Source organism: Oncorhynchus mykiss, unplaced genomic scaffold (genome assembly GCF_013265735.2).
Source record: "Oncorhynchus mykiss isolate Arlee unplaced genomic scaffold, USDA_OmykA_1.1 un_scaffold_197, whole genome shotgun sequence".
Taxonomy (NCBI): Eukaryota; Metazoa; Chordata; class Actinopteri; order Salmoniformes; family Salmonidae; genus Oncorhynchus; species Oncorhynchus mykiss.
In genome coordinates, this window is record NW_023493680.1 from 367501 (window position 1) to 388158 (window position 20658).

General features: G+C 45.7%; 1 protein-coding gene across 1 annotated transcript in view; it reads left to right on the forward strand.

The window, feature by feature from the left end:
• Positions 1 to 20658, forward strand: part of LOC110516086 (glutamate receptor ionotropic, NMDA 2A-like) — a 342985-nt gene that overhangs the window by 291423 nt on the left and 30904 nt on the right. The window contains exons 7-8 of the mRNA XM_036972887.1: positions 11127 to 11298; positions 12941 to 13094. Of these exons, the coding sequence (XP_036828782.1) occupies positions 11127 to 11298; positions 12941 to 13094 (326 nt within the window). The remainder of the gene's footprint in view (positions 1 to 11126; positions 11299 to 12940; positions 13095 to 20658) is intronic.

Sequence of the window (20658 nt, forward strand, 5' to 3'; positions counted from 1 at the left end):
AGCCTAACCACTACCATGGGACAGCCTAACCACTATCCTGGGACAGCCTAACCACAACCATGGGACAGCCTAACCACTACCCTGGGACTCTACACCACTACCTACCCAGGAACTACTTTCTGCCCTGGTCTAACTGAACTAGGACGGCCTAACCACTACCCTGGGACAGCCTCACCACTACCCTGGGACTCTACACCACTACATACTCAGGAACTACTTTCTGTCTAGACTAACTGAAGTGGGACAGCCTCACCACTACCCTGGGACTCTACACCACTACCTACCCAGGAGCTACTTTCTGCCCTGGTCTAACTGAACTAGGACGGCCTAACCACTACCCTGGGACAGCCTCACCACTACCCTGGGACTCTACACCACTACATACTCAGGAACTACTTTCTGTCTGGTCTAACTGAAGTGGGACAGCCTAACCACCTCCCTGGGACTCTACACCACTACATACTCAGGAACTACTTTCTGTCTGGTCTAACTGAACTGGGACAGCCTAACCACTACCATGGGACAGCCTAACCACTATCCTGGGACAGCCTAACCACAACCATGGGACAGCCTAACCACTACCCTAGGACTCTACACCACTACCTCCCCAGGAACTACTTTCTGCCCTAGTCTAACTGAACTGGGACAGCCTAACCACTACCCTTGGACAGCCTAACCACCTCCCTGGGACTCTACACCACTACCTACTCAGGAACTACTTTCTGTCTGGTCTAACTGAACCGGGACAGCCTAACCACAACCCAGGGACAGCCTAACCACTACCCTGAGACTTCCCTACTACACTACATCACTACCTACTCAGAACTACTTTCTGCTCTCCACCAATCAGGGCTTTATGGTACAGTGGCCAGACGGAAGGCACTCCTCAGTAAAAGGTACATGACAGTCAGCTGGGACCTAAAGGATTCTGAGACCATGAGAAACAAGATTCTCTGGTCTGATGAAACCAAGATTGAACTCTTTGGCCTGAATGCCAAGTTTCACGTCTGGAGGAAACCTGGCACCATCCCTGCGGTGAAGCACGGTGGTGGTGGCAGCATCATGCTGTGGGGATGTTTTTTCAGTAGAAGGGAGACTAGTCAGGATCGAGGCAAAGATGAACAGAGCAAAGTATAGAGAGATATCCTTGATGAAAACCTGCTCCGGAGCCTGTTTCTTTTCTGCTCTGTCATTATGGGGTATAGTTGTGTAGCTTGATGAGGAAGAAAATAAGGTTTCAGAATCAGGTAGTTTTGAGGTGTCAATCAAACCAGGACAGAACAGAGGGAAGGAGTAGAGATGGAAGGATACATAATCCAGAACAGAGGGAAGGAGAAGAGATGGAAGGATACAGAATCCAGAACAGAGGGAAGGAGAAGAGATGGAAGGATACAGAATCCAGAACAGAGGGAAGGAGAAGAGATGGAAGGATACAGAATCCAGAACAGAGGGAAGGAGAAGAGATGGAAGGATACAGAATCCAGAACAGAGGGAAGGAGAAGAGATGGAAGGATACAGAATCCAGAACAGAGGGAAGGAGAAGAGATGGAAGGATACAGAATCCAGAACAGAGGGAAGGAGAAGAGATGGAAGGATACAGAATCCAGGCTGTAATCGCTGTCAAAGATGCTTCAACAAAGTACTGAGTAAAGGGTCTGAATATTTATGGAAATGTGAAATTTCAGATATTATTTATTTTGACCCCTTTTTCTCACCCAATTGGTTGTTGTCTCATCGCCGCAACTCCCGTACGGACTCGGGAGAGGCGACGGTCGAGAGCCGTGCGTCCTCCGTAAACACAACCCCAACCAAGCCGCACTGCTTCTTGACACAATGCACATCCAACCCAGAAACACCGTGCACCTGGTGACCTGGTCAGCGTGCACTGCGCCCGGCCCGCCACAGGAGTCGCTAGTGCACGATGAGACAAGGATATCCCGGTTGGCCAAACCCTCCCTAACCCGGACGATGCTGGGCCAATTGTGTGACCGGCTGTGACAGAGCCTGGACTCGAACCCAGAATCTTTGGTGGCACTGGGGTATTGTGTGTAGCTTGATGAGGGAAAAAACGATTTATTCAAATTTAGAAATAAGGCTGTAACCTAACAAAATGTGAAAAAGTCAAGGGGTCTGAAAACTCTCTCTCTTTCTGTCTCGGTCTCTCTGTCTCTGTCTCTCTCTCTCTCTCTCTCTCTCTCTCTCTCTCTGTCACCAGTAATTAAAGAGAAGTAGTCATAAATTGATTCAGAGAGGATCCTCTATCGACCGACCACAGACAACTGCAGACTCTATATCTAACACAGACCTCTTATAGAACAGGATTGTGTGTGACTGTGTGTGTTCATGTCAGGTGTTTGTGTGTGTCTGTGTGTGTGCGTGAGAGAGACAGCAGAGCATTAGGATTAGTGTTGCAGCTCCATATCCCATTACCCTCTGTCCCAGGACTATCACATCATCAGACCTGGACACATTTAGAGCACCCTACTGCTCTCTGGGTGCCCCTTTCTGTCTCTCTCTCTCTCTCTCTCTCTTTGTCTCTCTCTCTCTGTCGCTCTCTCTCTGTCTCTCTCTCTGTCTCTCTGTCTCTCTCTCTGTCTCTCTCTCTCTCTCTGTCTCTCTCTCTCTCTGTCTCACTCTCTCTCTCTCTGTCTCTCTCTCTCTCTCTCTTTGTCTCTCTCTCTCTCTGTCTCTCTCTCTCGCTCTCGTTCTCTCTCTCGGTCTCTCTCTCTCTCTCTCTGTCTCTCTCTCTCTCTCTCTCTGTCTCTCTCTCTCTCTCTCTGTCTCTCTCTCTCTCTCTCTGTCTCTCTCTCTCTCTCTCTCTCTCTCTCTTTCTCTCTCTCTCTCTCTCTCTCTCTCTTTCTCTCTCTCTCTGTCTCTGTCTCTCTCTTTCTCCCTGTCTCTCTCTCTCTCTCTCTCTATATATATATATATCCATTTCTCCGTGTCTCTCTGTCTGTTTATCTCTCTATCAATTCAATTCAATTCAATTCAAGGGTTTTATTGGCATGGGAAACATGTGTTAACATTGCCAAAGCAAGTGAGGTAGATAATATATAAAGTGAATATATAAAGTGAAATTAACAATAAAAATGAATAGTAAACATTACACATACAGAGGTTTCAAAACAATAAAGACATTACAAATGTCATATTATATATATATATACAGTGTTTTAACAATGTACAAATGGTTAAAGGACACAAGATAAAATAAATAAGCATAAATATGGGTTGTATTTACAATGGTGTTTGTTCTTCACTGGTTGCCCTTTTCTCGTGGCAACAGGTCACAAATCTTGCTGCTGTGATGGCACACTGTGCAATTTCACCCAGTAGATATGGGAGTGTCTATCTCTCTCTCTCTCTCTATATATATATATATATATATCTCTCTCTCTCTCTATATATATATATATATATATATATATATATATATATATATATACAGTGCCTTGCGAAAGTATTCGGCCCCCTTGAACTTTGCGACCTTTTGCCACATTTCAGGCTTCAAACATTAAGATATAAAACTGTATTTTTTTGTGAAGAATCAACAACAAGTGGGACACAATCATGAAGTGGAACGACATTTATTGGATATTTCAAAAATTTTTAACAATTCAAAAACTGAAAAATTGGGTGTGCAAAATTATTCAGCCCCTTTACTTTCAGTGCAGCAAACTCTCTCCAGAAGTTCCAGAAGTTCCGTGAGGATCTCTGAATGATCCAATGTTGACCTAAATGACTAATGATGATAAATACAATCCACCTGTGTGTAATCAAGTCTCCGTATAAATGCACCTGCACTCTGATAGTCTCAGAGGTCCGTTAAAAGTGCAGGGAGCATCATGAAGAACAAGGAACACACCAGGCAGGTCCGAGATACTGTTGTGAAGAAGTTTAAAGCCGGATTTGGATACAAAAAGATTTCCCAAGCTTTAAACATCCCAAGGAGCACTGTGCATAATATTGAAATGGAAGGAGTATCAGACCACTGCAAATCTACCAAGACCTGGCCATCCCTCTAAACTTTCATCTCATACAAGGAGTAGACTGATCAGAGATGCAGCCAAGAGGCCCATGATCACTCTGGATGAACTGCAGAGATCTACAGCTGAGGTGGGAGACTCTGTCCATAGGACAACAATCAGTCGTATATTGCACAAATCTGGCCTTTATGGAAGAGTGGCAAGAAGAAAGCCATTTCTTAAAGATATCCATAAAAAGTGTTGTTTAAAGTTTGCCACAAGCCACCTGGGAGACACACCAAACATGTGGAAGAAGGTGCTCTGGTCAGATGAAACCAAAATTGAACTTTTTGGCAACAATGCAAAACGTTATGTTTGGCGTAAAAGCAACACACCTCATCACCATGAACACACCATCCCCACTGTCAAACATGGTGGTGGCAGCATCATGGTTTGGGCCTGCTTTTCTTCAGCAGGGACAGGGAAGATGGTTAAAATTGATGGGAAGATGGATGGAGCCAAATACAGGAACATTCTGGAAGAAAACCTGATGGAGTCTGCAAAAGACCTGAGACTGGGACGGAGATGTGTCTTCCAACAAGACAATGATCCAAAACATAAAGCAAAATCTACAATGGAATGGTTCAAAAATAAACATATCCAGGTGTTAGAATGGCCAAGTCATAGTCCAGACCTGAATCCAATCGAGAATCTGTGGAAAGAACTGAAAACTGCTGTTCACAAATGCTCTCCATCTAACCTCACTGAGCTCGAGCTGTTTTGCAAGGAGGAATGGGAAAAAATGTCAGTCTCTCGATGTGCAAAACTGATAGAGACATACCCCAAGCGACTAACAGCTGTAATCTCAGCAAAAGGTGGCGCTACAAAGTATTAACTTAAGGGGGCTGAATAATTTTGCACGCCCAATTTGTCAGTTTTTGATTTGTTAAAAAAGTTTGAAATATCCAATAAATGTCGTTCCACTTCATGATTGTGTCCCACTTGTTGTTGATTCTTCACAAAAAAATACAGTTTTATATCTTTATGTTTGAAGCCTGAAATGTGGCAAAAGGTCGCAAAGTTCAAGGGGGCCGAATACTTTCGCAAGGCACTGTATATATATCCATCTCTCCGTGTCTCTCTGTCTGTTTATCTCTCTATCTCTCTCCCCTCACCATCCCTTCGATTTCTGATACTTTAGTCCCAGAGCCCCTAGAGAACGTTGTGACTTTTATAGAAGTGCTGTTTGGACTTTAGTGGTTAGATTTCTAAATACTTTAGTCCCAGAGCCCCTTAGTTGTAGAGAATGTTGTGACTTTTATAGAAGTGCTGTTTGGACTTTAGTTGGTCAGTTTGACGGCTAAAGGACATCTCTTCCCCATTACAATATATCTACAAGTTAAATGAGGGTCCCAGGTGTGTGTTTGTTTGTTTTTGAACAATGCTGTCTTAGATTCACACACACAGATGGCTGGGTGATTACCCATGGAGAACTGTCGGAGAGGAGAGGAGAGGAGAGGAGAGGAGAGGAGAGGAGAGGAGAGGAGAGGAGAGGAGAGGGGGAATGAGAGTAGGGGTGAGGGAAGGAGAGGAGGGGTGAGGGAATGAGAGCAGGGTGAGGGAATGAGAGAAGAGGAGAGGGAAGGAGAGGAGAGAGGGAACGAGAGGAGGGGTGAGGAAAGGAGAGGAGAGGGAGGGAGGGAAGGAGAGGAGAGGAGAGGGAAGGAAAGGAGAGGAGAGAGGGAACGAGAGGAGGGGTGAGGAAAGGAGAGGAGAGGGAAGGAGAGGAGAGGAGAGGAGAGGAGAGGAGAGCTGGAAAAAGAGGGAGAGAAACAACTCTGCCCCCCTCTGCACCAAACAGCACAACTCTGATCAACTCTGCCCCCCTCTGCACCAATCAGCACAACTCTGATCAACTCTGCCCACCTCTGCACCAATCAGCACAACTCTTCACAACTCTGAGTCAGTACAGTGAGTCAGTACATTGCAGTGAGTCAGTACAGTGAGTCAGTACAGTACAGTGAGTCAGTATAGTAAGTCAGTACAGTGAGTTAGTGCAGTGAGTCAGTACAGTACAGTGAGTCAGTACAGTGAGTTAGTGCAGTGAGTCAGTACAGTACAGTTAGTCAGTACAGCGAACCAGTACAGTACAGTGAGTCAGTACAGTACAGTGAGTCAGTACAGTACAGTAAGTCAGTACAGTACAGTGAGTCAGTACAGTAAAGTGAGTAAGTACAGTGAGTCAGTACAGTACAGCGAGTCAGTACAGTGAGTCAGTACAGTATATTGAGTCAGTACAGTGAGTCAGTACATTACAGTGAGTCAGTTCAGTGATTCAGTACATTACAGTGAGTCAGTACAGTGAGTCAGTACAGTGAGTCAGTACAATACAGTGAGTCAGTACAGTACTGTGAGTCAGTACAGTGAGTCAGTACAGTACATTACAGTACAGTAAGTCAGTACAGTGAGTCAGTACAGTGCAGTGCAGTGCAGTACAGTACAGTGAGTCAGTGCAGTACAGTACAGTGAGTCACTACAGTGCAGTACATTGAGTCAGTACAGTGAGTCAGTACAGTGAGTCAGTACAGTGAGTAAGTACAGTACATTACAGTACTGTAAGTCATTACAGTAAATGAGTGCAGTGCGTCAGTACAGTACAATACAGTACAATACAGTACAGTGAGTCATTACAGTACAGTGAGTCATTACAGTACAGTACATTACTGTACAGTAAGTCAGTACAGTGAGTCAGTAAAGTGAGTCAGTAAAGTGAGTCCGTACAGTAAGTCAGTACAGTGAGTCAGTATATCACAGTGAGTCAGTACAGTGAGTCAGTACATCACAGTGAGTCAGTACAGTGAGTCAGTACAGTACAGTGAGTCAGTACAGTACAGTGAGTCAGTGCAGTGCAGTGCAGTGCAGTGCAGTGCAGTGCAGTGCAGTGAGTCAGTACAGTACAGTGAGTCAGTACAGTACAGTGAGTCAGTACAGTACAGTGAGTCAGTACAGTGAGTCAGTTCAGTGAGTCAGTACAGTACAGTGAGTTAGTACAGTACAGTAAGTCAGTACAGTACAGTACATGAAGTCAGTACAGTACAGTACATGAAGTCAGTACAGTACAGTGAGTCAGTACAGTACAGTGTAGTGCAGTGCAGTGCAGTGCAGTGAGTCAGTACAGTACAGTGAGTCAGTACAGTGAGTCAGTACAGTGAGTCAGTACAGTAAAGTGAGTCAGTACAGTAAAGTGAGTCAGTACAGTACAGTGAGTCAGTACAGTACAGTACAGTGAGTCAGTACAGTACAGTGCAGTGCAGTACAGTGAGTCGGTACAGTGCAGTGCAGTACAGTGAGTCAGTACAGTACAGTACAGTGCAGTGCAGTACAGTGCAGTGAGTCAGTACAGTACAGTACAGTGAGTCAGTACAGTACAGTACAGTGAGTCAGTACAGTACAGTGCAGTACAGTGAGTCAGTACAGTACAGTACAGTGAGTCAGTACAGTACAGCACAGTGAGTCAGTACAGTACAGTACAGTGAGTCAGTACAGTACAGTGCAGTACAGTGAGTCAGTGCAGTACAGTACAGTGAGTCAGTACAGTACAGTGCAGTACAGTGAGTCAGTACAGTACAGTACAGTGAGTCAGTACAGTACAGTACAGTGAGTCAGTACAGTACAGTACAGTGAGTCAGTACAGTACAGTGCAGTACAGTGAGTCAGTGCAGTACAGTACAGTGAGTCAGTACAGTACAGTGCAGTACAGTGCAGTACAGTGAGTCAGTACAGTGCAGTGCAGTGAGTCAGTACAGTACAGTACAGTGAGTCAGTACAGTACAGTACAGTGAGTCAGTACAGTACAGTGCAGTACAGTGAGTCAGTGCAGTACAGTACAGTGAGTCAGTACAGTACAGTGCAGTACAGTGAGTCAGTACAGTACAGTGAGTCAGTACAGTACAGTACAGTGAGTCAGTACAGTACAGTGAGTCAGTACAGTACAGTGAGTCAGTACAGTACAGTACAGTGAGTCAGTACAGTACAGTGCAGTACAGTGAGTCAGTACAGTACAGTACAGTGCAGTACAGTGAGTCAGTACAGTACAGTGAGTCAGTACAGTACAGTACAGTGAGTCAGTACAGTACAGTGCAGTACAGTGAGTCAGTACAGTACAGTACAGTGAGTCAGTACAGTACAGTACAGTGAGTCAGTACAGTACAGTACAGTGAGTCAGTACAGTACAGTGCAGTACAGTGAGTCAGTGCAGTACAGTACAGTGAGTCAGTACAGTACAGTGCAGTACAGTGAGTCAGTACAGTACAGTACAGTGAGTCAGTACAGTACAGTACAGTGAGTCAGTACAGTACAGTACAGTGAGTCAGTACAGTACAGTGCAGTACAGTGAGTCAGTGCAGTACAGTACAGTGAGTCAGTACAGTACAGTGCAGTACAGTGCAGTACAGTGAGTCAGTACAGTGCAGTGCAGTACAGTGAGTCAGTGCAGTACAGTACAGTGAGTCAGTACAGTACAGTGCAGTACAGTGCAGTTCAGTGAGTCAGTACAGTACAGTGAGTCAGTACAGTGAGTCAGTACAGTGAGTCAGTACAGTGAGTCAGTACAGTGAGTCAGTACAGTGCAGTGCAGTGCATTGCTCCCATAATACAATACAGAAGACTCCATGTAATAATATAGTAATATGTTACACTTGGCCTATCAATCTCCTAAGGACAGTGTGATTATAAATGTTTGTAAACAGCTACCTGCTGTCTGTCCATTCTGCTCCTGTGGAGAGCGAGGACCATTTAAATTAACAAGAGTTAGATCAGCGTCTCTGGGCCGAGGACTGGGGATGGCTAGGAAGGGAGTATAGGAAGAGGAGGAGAGAGGAGGTGAGAGAGGAGAGGAGAGAGGGGATGGCTAGGAAGGGAGTATAGAAAGAGGAGGATAGAGGAGGAGAGGAGAGAGGGGATGGAGACAGACAGACCTATTCTGTTACAGTAGCATCATGGAGACAGACAGACCTATTCTGTTACAGTAGCATCATGGAGACAGACATACCTATTCTGTTACAGTAGCATCATGGAGACAGACAGACCTATTCTGTTACAGTAGCATCATGGAGACAGACAGACCTATTATGTTACAGTACCATCATGGAGACAGACAGACCTATTCTGTTACAGTAGCATCATGGAGACAGACAGACCTACTCTGTTACAGTAGCATCATGACGTCAGCCCTACTCTGTTACAGTAGCATCATGGATACAGACAGACCTATTCTGTTACAGTAGCATCATGGAGACAGACAGACCTATTCTGTTACAGTAGCATCATGGAGACATACAGACCTATTCTGTTACAGTAGCATAATGGAGACAGACCTACTCTGTTACAGTAGCATCATGGAGACAGACAGACCTATTCTGTTACAGTAACATCATGGAGACAGACACGACCTATTCTGTTACAGTAGCATCATGGAGACAGACCTATTATGTTACAGTAGCATCATGGAGACAGACATACCTATACTGTTACAATAACATCATGGAGACAGACAGACCTATTCTGTTACAGTAGCTTCATGGAGACAGACCTACTCTGTTACAGTAGCATCTTGGAGACAGACAGACCTATTCTGTTACAGTAGCTTCATGGAGACAGACCTACTCTGTTACAGTAGCGTCATGGAGACAGACAGACCTATTCTGTAACAGTAGCTTCATGGAGACAGACCTATTCTGTTACAGTAGCATCATGGAGACAGACAGACCTATTCTGTTACAGTAACATCATGGAGACAGACAAGACCTATTCTGTTACAGTAGCATCATGGAGACAGACCTATTCTGTTACAGTAGCATCATGGAGACAGACAGACCTATTCTCTTACAGTAACATCATGGAGACAGACAGACCTATTCTGTTACAGTAGCTTCATGGAGACAGATCTACTCTGTTACAGTAGCATCATGGAGACAGACAGACCTATTCTGTTACAGTAGCTTCATGGAGACAGACCTACTCTGTTACAGTAGCATCATGGAGACAGACAGACCTATTCTGTAACAGTAGCTTCATGGAGACAGACCTATTCTGTTACAGTAGCATCATGGAGACAGACAGACCTATTATGTTACAGTAGCATCATGGAGACAGACCTATTCTGTTACAGTAGCATCATGGAGACAGACAGACCTATTCTGTTACAGTAGCATCATGGAGACAGACCTATTCTGTTACAGTAGCATCATGGAGACAGACAGACCTATTCTGTTACAGTAACATCATGGAGACAGACAGACCTATTCTGTTACAGTAGCATCATGGAGACAGACCTATTCTGTTACAGTAGCATCATGGAGACAGACAGACCTATTCTGTAACAGTAGCTTCATGGAGACAGACCTATTCTGTTACAGTAGCATCATGGAGACAGACAGACCTATTCTGTTACAGTAGCATCATGGAGACAGACCTATTCTGTTACAGTAGCATCATGGAGACAGACAGACCTATTCTGTTACAGTAACATCATGGAGACAGACAGACCTATTCTGTTACAGTAACATCATGGAGACAGACAGACCTATTCTGTTACAGTTGCATCATGGAGACAGACAGACCTATTCTGTTACAGTAACATCATGGAGACAGACAGACCTATTCTGTTACAGTAGAATTCCAAGGGCCATTCTCAGCTGTGTGAGGTAGTTTCAATATTCACATGGAGATCAAAACCCTACCCCCCCCCCCCCCCTTCTCACTACCCCCCCCTTCTCTCTATCTTTCACCCCCCCCCCCCCCCCCCCACCACCCCCCTTCGCTCTCTCTCTTTCTCCTCCCACCAGCCAATGACACATGACCATTTCCACATGTTATACAATTCAGCTAATGTCCATATAAAGAGGGTTTTAACCAATGGGGTTCTAAAGCCTATGACTGGTCCATGTTGGGGGGGAAGGGGGGGGGGTGGGGTTCTGAAATCTTCAGCCAATAACGTGTCCATGTTGGGGGGGAAGGGGGTGGTTCTGAAATCTTCAGCCAATGACGTGTCCATGTTGGGGGGGGTTCTGAAATCTTCAGCCAATGAAAGTTGTCTATATAAAGAAGTGGTATTAAAGTTTCAGACAATCACAGATTATCATTATTTTTGCGTTTCCACAGCAACACCACAGAGGCGGGCGGGACCTACATTAAAAAGTGCTGTAAAGGATTCTGCATCGACATCCTGAAGAAGATCGCGAAGTACGTGAAGTTCACCTACGATCTCTACCTGGTTACCAACGGTAAACATGGGAAGAAGATCAACAACGTGTGGAACGGGATGGTGGGAGAGGTGAGTGATTAATAATAATTATAATATGTTATAATATCATACAGGTGATTGTTAGTTTTACTCTGTCCTGTCTCATAGTTAAAACAACATCGTAGTTTACGCAGCTAACGGCTAAAGGCTAGTCTCAGCAATATACCGTAGCATCATTTTACTGTGTTTAGCTAATGGCTAAAGGCTAGTCTCAGCATTATACTGTAGCATCATTTTACTGTGTTTAGCTAATGGCTAAAGGCTAGTCTCAGCATTATACTGTAGCATCATTGTACTGTGTTTAGCTAATGGCTAAAGGCTAGTCTCAGCATTATACTGTAGCATCATTTTACTGTGTTTAGCTAATGGCTAAAGGCTAGTCTCAGCATTATACTGTAGTATCATTTTACTGTGTTTAGCTAATGGCTAAAGGCTAGTCTCAGCATTATACTGTAGTATCATTTTACTGTGTTTAGCTAATGGCTAAAGGCTTGTCTCAGCAATATACCGTAGCATCATTTTACTGTGTTTAGCTAATGGCTAAAGGCTAGTCTCAGCATTATACTGTAGCATCATTTTACTGTGTTTAGCTAATGGCTAAAGGCTTGTCTCAGCAATATACCGTAGCATCATTTTACTGTGTTTAGCTAATGGCTAAAGGCTAGTCTCAGCATTATACTGTAGCATCATTTTACTGTGTTCAGCTAACGGCTAAAGGCTAGTCTCAGCATTATACTGTAGCATCATTTTGCTGTGTTTAGCTAATGGCTAAAGGCTAGTCTCAGCATTATACTGTAGCATCATTTTACTGTGTTTAGCTAATGGCTAAAAGGCTAGTCTCAGCATTATACTGTAGCATTATAATATACAGCAGTGACTTCCTACTAACGACATCAACAACAACACGCTAACACACTAGATTAAAGATTAACCCAGAACCTGTCTCTCCCTCCTTCACTCCATCTCTCTCCATGTCTTTCTCCCCCCACTCTCCCTCCCTCCTCCCCCCACTCTCCCTCCCTCCTCCCTCTATCGTTCCCTCTCTCCTTCCCTCCCTCCCTCCATCCCTCCCTCTCCCTCTCTCATTCCTTCCCTCCCTCCCTCCCTCCTCCCTCTCTCCTTCCCTTTCTCCTCCCTCTCTCCTCCTTCTCTCCTTCCCTCCCTCCTCCCTCCCTCTCTCCTTCCATCTCTCCTCCCTCTCTCCTCCGTATCTCCTTCCCTCTCTCCTCCCTCTCTCCTTCTCTGTTCTTCCCTCCCTCCTCCCTCTCTCCTTCTCTCCTTCCCTCACTCCTCCCTCTCTCCTTCCCTCTCTCCTCCCTCTCTCCTTCTCTCTCTTTGTCTTTCTCCCCCTGCTGTCCCTCCCTCTCTCCTTCCCTCTCTCCTCCCTCTCTCCTTCTCTCTCCTTGTCTTTCTCCCCCTGCTGTCCCTCCCTCTCTCCTTCCCTTTCTCCTCCCTCTCTCCTTCCCTCTCTCATCCCTCTCTCCTTCTCTCTCCTTGTCTTTCTCCCCCTGCTGTCCCTCCCTCCCTCCTCCCTCTCTCCTTCCTTGCTTCCCTCCCTCCCTCCTCTCTCTCCTTCCCTCCCTCATCCCTCTCTTCTTCCCTCCCTCCTCTCTCTCCCTCCCTCCCTCCCTCCCTCCCTCCCTCCCTCCCTCCCTCCCTCCCTCCCTCCCAGGTGGTCTATAAGAAAGCTGTCATGGCCGTCGGCTCTCTGACGATCAATGAGGAGCGTTCTGAGGTCATCGATTTCTCCGTCCCGTTCGTGGAAACTGGAATAAGCGTCATGGTCTCCCGTAGCAACGGAACCGTCTCCCCGTCCGCCTTCCTTGGTAACCCTCCCCGTGTTTTGGGGACATTTGGGTTGTCTGTGTTGTTTTCACCACCTGACAGATTGTGTTTATCAAAAAAAAATTTAAAAAACAGAACTGTCCCTCTCATATTCTGTTAATACATGCTGCATCTGGTCTATACAGCACCACTAACAGGACTGATCAATACAGCACCACTAACAGGACTGATCTATACAGCACCACTAACAGGACTGATCTATACAGCACCACTAACAGGACTGATCTATACAGCACCACTAACAGGACTGATCTATACAGCACCACTAACAGGACTGGTCTATACAGCACCACTAACAGGACTGATCTATACAGCACCACTAACAGGACTGATCTATACAGCACCACTAACAGGACTGGTCTATACAGCACCACTAACAGGACTGGTCTATACAGCACCACTAACAGGACTGATCAATACAGCACCACTAACAGGACTGATCTATACAGCACCACTAACAGGACTGATCTATACAGCACCACTAACAGGACTGGTCTATACAGCACCACTAACAGGACTGGTCTATACAGCACCACTAACAGGACTGATCTACACAGCACCACTAACAGGACTGATCTATACAGCACCACTAACAGGACTGATCTATACAGCACCACTAACAGGACTGGTCTATACAGCACCACTAACAGGACTGGTCTATACAGCACCACTAACAGGACTGGTCTATACAGCACCACTAACAGGACTGATCTATACAGCACCACTAACAGGACTGGTCTATACAGCACCACTAACAGGACTGGTCTATACAGCACCACTAACAGGACTGATCTATACAGCACCACTAACAGGACTGGTCTACACAGCACCACTAACAGGACTGGTCTATACAGCACCACTAACAGGACTGGTCTATACAGCACCACTAACAGGACTGATCTATACAGCACCACTAACAGGACTGATCTACACAGCACCACTAACAGGACTGGTCTATACAGCACCACTAACAGGACTGGTCTATACAGCACCACTAACAGGACAGGTCTATACAGCACCACTAACAGGACAGGTCTATACAGCACCACTAACAGGACTGATCTATACAGAACCACTAACAGGACTGATCTATACAGCACCACTAACAGGACTGGTCTATACAGCACCACTAACAGGACTGGTCTATACAGCACCACTAACAGGACTGATCAATACAGCACCACTAACAGGACTGATCTATACAGCACCACTAACAGGACTGATCTATACAGCACCACTAACAGGACTGGTCTATACAGCACCACTAACAGGACTGATCTATACAGCACCACTAACAGGACTGATCTACACAGCACCACTAACAGGACTGATCTATACAGCACCACTAACAGGACTGATCTATACAGCACCACTAACAGGACTGGTCTATACAGCACCACTAACAGGACTGGTCTATACAGCACCACTAACAGGACTGGTCTATACAGCACCACTAACAGGACTGATCTATACAGCACCACTAACAGGACTGGTCTATACAGCACCACTAACAGGACTGGTCTATACAGCACCACTAACAGGACTGATCTATACAGCACCACTAACAGGACTGGTCTACACAGCACCACTAACAGGACTGGTCTATACAGCACCACTAACAGGACTGGTCTATACAGCACCACTAACAGGACTGATCTATACAGCACCACTAACAGGACTGATCTACACAGCACCACTAACAGGACTGGTCTATACAGCACCACTAACAGGACTGGTCTATACAGCACCACTAACAGGACAGGTCTATACAGCACCACTAACAGGACTGATCTATACAGCACCACTAACAGGACTGGTCTATACAGCACCACTAACAGGACTGGTCTATACAGCACCACTAACATGACTGATCTATACAGCACCACTAACAGGACTGATCTATACAGCACCACTAACAGGACTGATCTATACAGCACCACTAACAGGACTGGTCTATACAGCACCACTAACAGGACTGGTCTATACAGCACCACTAACAGGACTGGTCTATACAGCACCACTAACAGGACTGGTCTATACAGCACCACTAACAGGACTGGTCTATACAGCACCACTAACAGGACTGATCTATACAGCACCACTAACAGGACTGATCTACACAGCACCACTAACAGGACTGGTCTATACAGCACCACTAACAGGACTGATCTATACAGCACCACTAACAGAACTGGTCTATACAGCACCACTAACAGGACTGGTCTATACAGCACCACTAACAGGACTGGTCTATACAGCACCACTAACAGGACTGGTCTATACAGCACCACTAACAGGACTGGTCTACACAGCACCACTAACAGGACTGGTCTATACAGCACCACTAACAGGACTGATCTATACAGCACCACTAACAGGACTGGTCTATACAGCACCACTAACAGGACTGGTCTATACAGCACCACTAACAGGACTGGTCTATACAGCACCACTAACAGGACTGGTCTATACAGCACCACTAACAGGACTGGTCTATACAGCACCACTAACAGGACTGATCTATACAGCACCACTAACAGGACTGATCTATACAGCACCACTAACAGGACTGGTCTATACAGCACCACTAACAGGACTGATCTATACAGCACCGCTAACAGGACTGGTCTACACAGCACCACTAACAGGACTGGTCTATACAGCACCACTAACAGGACTGGTCTATACAGCACCACTAACAGGACTGGTCTATACAGCACCACTAACAGGACTGATCTATACAGCACCACTAACAGGACTGGTCTATACAGCACCACTAACAGGACTGATCTATACAGCACCACTAACAGGACTGGTCTATACAGCACCACTAACAGGACTGATCTATACAGCACCACTAACAGGACTGATCTATACAGCACCGCTAACAGGACTGGTCTATACAGCACCACTAACAGGACTGGTCTATACAGCACCACTAACAGGACTGGTCTATACAGCACCACTAACAGGACTGATCTATACAGCACCACTAACAGGACTGGTCTATACAGCACCACTAACAGGACTGATCTACACAGCACCACTAACAGGACTGGTCTATACAGCACCACTAACAGGACTGATCTATACAGCACCACTAAAAGGACTGGTCTATACAGCACCACTAACAGGACTGGTCTATACAGCACCACTAACAGGACTGATCTATACAGCACCACTAACAGGACTGATCTATACAGCACCACTAACAGGACTGATCTATACAGCACCACTAACAGGACTGGTCTATACAGCACCACTAACAGGACTGATCTGTACAGCACCACTAACAGGACTGATCTATACAGCACCACTAACAGGACTGGTCTATACAGCACCACTAACAGGACTGATCTACACAGCACCACTAACAGGACTGGTCTATACAGCACCACTAACAGGACTGGTCTATACAGCACCACTAACAGGAATGATCTATACAGCACCACTAACAGGACTGGTCTATACAACACCACTAACAGGACTGGTCTATACAGCACCACTAACAGGACTGGTCTATACAGCACCACTAACAGGACTGATCTATACAGCACCACTAACAGGACTGATCTATACAGCACCACTAACAGGACTGATCTATACAGCACCACTAACAGGACTGGTCTATACAGCACCACTAACAGGACTGGTCTATACAGCACCACTAACAGGACTGGTCTATACAGCACCACTAACAGGACTGATCTATACAGCACCACTAACAGGACTGGTCTATACAGCACCACTAACAGGACTGGTCTATACAGCACCACTAACAGGACTGGTCTATACAGCACCACTAACAGGACTGATCTACACGGCACCACTAACAGGACTGATCTATACAGCACCACTAACAGGACTGATCTATACAGCACCACTAACAGGACTGGTCTATACAGCACCACTAACAGGACTGGTCTATACAGCACCACTAATAGGACTGGTCTATACAGCACCACTAACAGGACTGGTCTATACAGCACCACTAACAGGACTGATCTACACGGCACCACTAACAGGACTGGTCTATACAGCACCACTAACAGGACTGGTCTACACAGCACCACTAACAGGACTGGTCTATACAGCACCACTAACAGGACTGGTCTACACAGCACCACTAACAGGACTGGTCTATACAGCACCACTAACAGGACTGGTCTATACAGCACCACTAACAGGACTGGTCTACACAGCACCACTAACAGGACTGATCTATACAGCACCACTAACAGGACTGGTCTATACAGCACCACTAACAGGACTGATCTATACAGCACCACTAACAGGACTGATCTATACAGCACCACTAACAGGACTGATCAATACAGCACCACTAACAGGACTGGTCTATACAGCACCACTAACAGGACTGATCTATACAGCACCACTAACAGGACTGATCTATACAGCACCACTAACAGGACTGATCTATACAGCACCACTAACAGGACTGGTCTATACAGCACCACTAACAGGACTGATCAATACAGCACCACTAACAGGACTGGTCTATACAGCACCACTAACAGGACTGGTCTATACAGCACCACTAACAGGACTGGTCTATACAGCACCACTAACAGGACTGATCTATACAGCACCACTAACAGGACTGATCTATACAGCACCACTAACAGGACTGATCTACACAGCACCACTAACAGGACTGATCTACACAGCACCACTAACAGGACTGATCTATACAGCACCACTAACAGGACTGATCTATACAGCACCACTAACAGAACTGATCAATACAGCACCACTAACAGGACTGATCTATACAGCACCACTAACAGGACTGGTCTATACAGCACCACTAACAGGACTGATCTATACAGCACCACTAACAGGACTGATCTATACAGCACCACTAACAGGACTGATCTATACAGCACCACTAACAGGACTGGTCTATACAGCACCACTAACAGGACTGATCTATACAGCACCACTAACAGGACTGGTCTACACAGCACCACTAACAGGACTGATCTATACAGCACCACTAACAGGACTGGTCTATACAGCACCACTAACAGGACTGATCTATACAGCACCACTAACAGGACTGATCTATACAGCACCACTAACAGGACTGATCAATACAGCACCACTAACAGGACTGGTCTATACAGCACCACTAACAGGACTGATCTATACAGCACCACTAACAGGACTGATCTATACAGCACCACTAACAGGACTGATCTATACAGCACCACTAACAGGACTGGTCTATACAGCACCACTAACAGGACTGATCAATACAGCACCACTAACAGGACTGGTCTATACAGCACCACTAACAGGACTGGTCTATACAGCACCACTAACAGGACTGGTCTATACAGCACCACTAACAGGACTGATCTATACAGCACCACTAACAGGACTGATCTATACAGCACCACTAACAGGACTGATCTACACAGCACCACTAACAGGACTGATCTACACAGCACCACTAACAGGACTGATCTACACAGCACCACTAACAGGACTGATCTATACAGCACCACTAACAGGACTGATCTATACAGCACCACTAACAGAACTGATCAATACAGCACCACTAACAGGACTGATCTATACAGCACCACTAACAGGACTGGTCTATACAGCACCACTAACAGGACTGATCTATACAGCACCACTAACAGGACTGATCTATACAGCACCACTAACAGGACTGATCTATACAGCACCACTAACAGGAATGATCTATACAGCACCACTAACAGGACTGGTCTATACAGCACCACTAACAGGACTGATCTATACAGCACCACTAACAGGACTGATCTATACAGCACCACTAACAGGACTGATCTATACAGCACCACTAACAGGACTGATCTATACAGCACCACTAACAGGACTGATCTATACAGCACCACTAACAGGACTGATCTATACAGCACCACTAACAGGACTGGTCTATACAGCACCACTAACAGGACTGATCTATACAGCACCACTAACAGGACTGGTCTATACAGCACCACTAACAGGACTGATCTATACAGCACCACTAACAGGACTGATCTATACAGCACCACTAACAGGACTGATCTATACAGCACCACTAACAGGACTGGTCTATACAGCACCACTAACAGGACTGGTCTATACAGCACCACTAACAGGACTGATCTATACAGCACCACTAACAGGACTGATCTATACAGCACCACTAACAGGACTGATCTATACAGCACCACTAACAGGACTGATCTATACAGTACCACTAACAGGACTGATCTATACAGCACCACTAACAGGACTGGTCTATACAGCACCACTAACAGGACTGGTCTATACAGCACCACTAACAGGACTGGTCTATACAGCACCACTAACAGGACTGATCTACACAGCACCACTAACAGGACTGGTCTATACAGCACCACTAACAGGACTGGTCTATACAGCACCACTAACAGGACTGGTCTATACAGCACCACTAACAGGACTGGTCTATACAGCACCACTAACAGGACTGGTCTATACAGCACCACTAACAGGACTGGTCTATACAGCACCACTAACAGGACTGGTCTATACAGCACCACTAACAGGACTGATCTACACAGCACCACTAACAGGACTGGTCTATACAGCACCACTAACAGGACTGATCTATACAGCACCACTAACAGGACTGATCTATACAGCACCACTAACAGGACTGATCTATACAGCACCACTAACAGGACTGATCTATACAGCACCACTAACAGGACTGATCTATACAGCACCACTAACAGGACTGGTCTACACAGCACCACTAACAGGACTGGTCTACACAGCACCACTAACAGGACTGATCTATACAGCACCACTAACAAGACTGATCTACACTGCACCACTAACAGGACTGATCTATACAGCACCACTAACAGGACTGATCTATACAGCACCACTAACAGGACTGATCTATACAGCACCACTAACAGGACTGAGCTATACAGCACCACTAACAGGACTGTTCTACACAGCACCACTAACAGGACTGGTCTATACAGCACCACTAACAGAACTGACCTATACAGCACCACTAACAGGACTGATCTATACAGCACCACTAACAGGACTGATCAATACAGCACCACTAACAGGACTGATCAATACAGCACCACTAACAGGACTGATCTACACAGCACCACTAACAGGACTGATCTATACAGCACCACTAACAGGACTGGTCTATACAGCACCACTAACAGGACTGGTCTACACAGCACCACTAACAGGACTGATCTATACAGCACCACTAACAGGACTGATCTATACAGCACCACTAACAGTATGGAGGAAGACAGGACTGATCTACACAGCACCACTAACAGTATAGAGGAAGTCAGGACTGTGTGTATCTAATCTGATGTGTGTCTCTGTGTGTATCTAATCTGATGTGTGTCTCTGTGTGTCTCTAATCTGATGTGTGTCTCTGTGTGTATCTAATCTGATGTGTGTCTCTGTGTGTATCTAATCTGATGTGTGTCTCTGTGTGTATCTAATCTGATGTGTGTC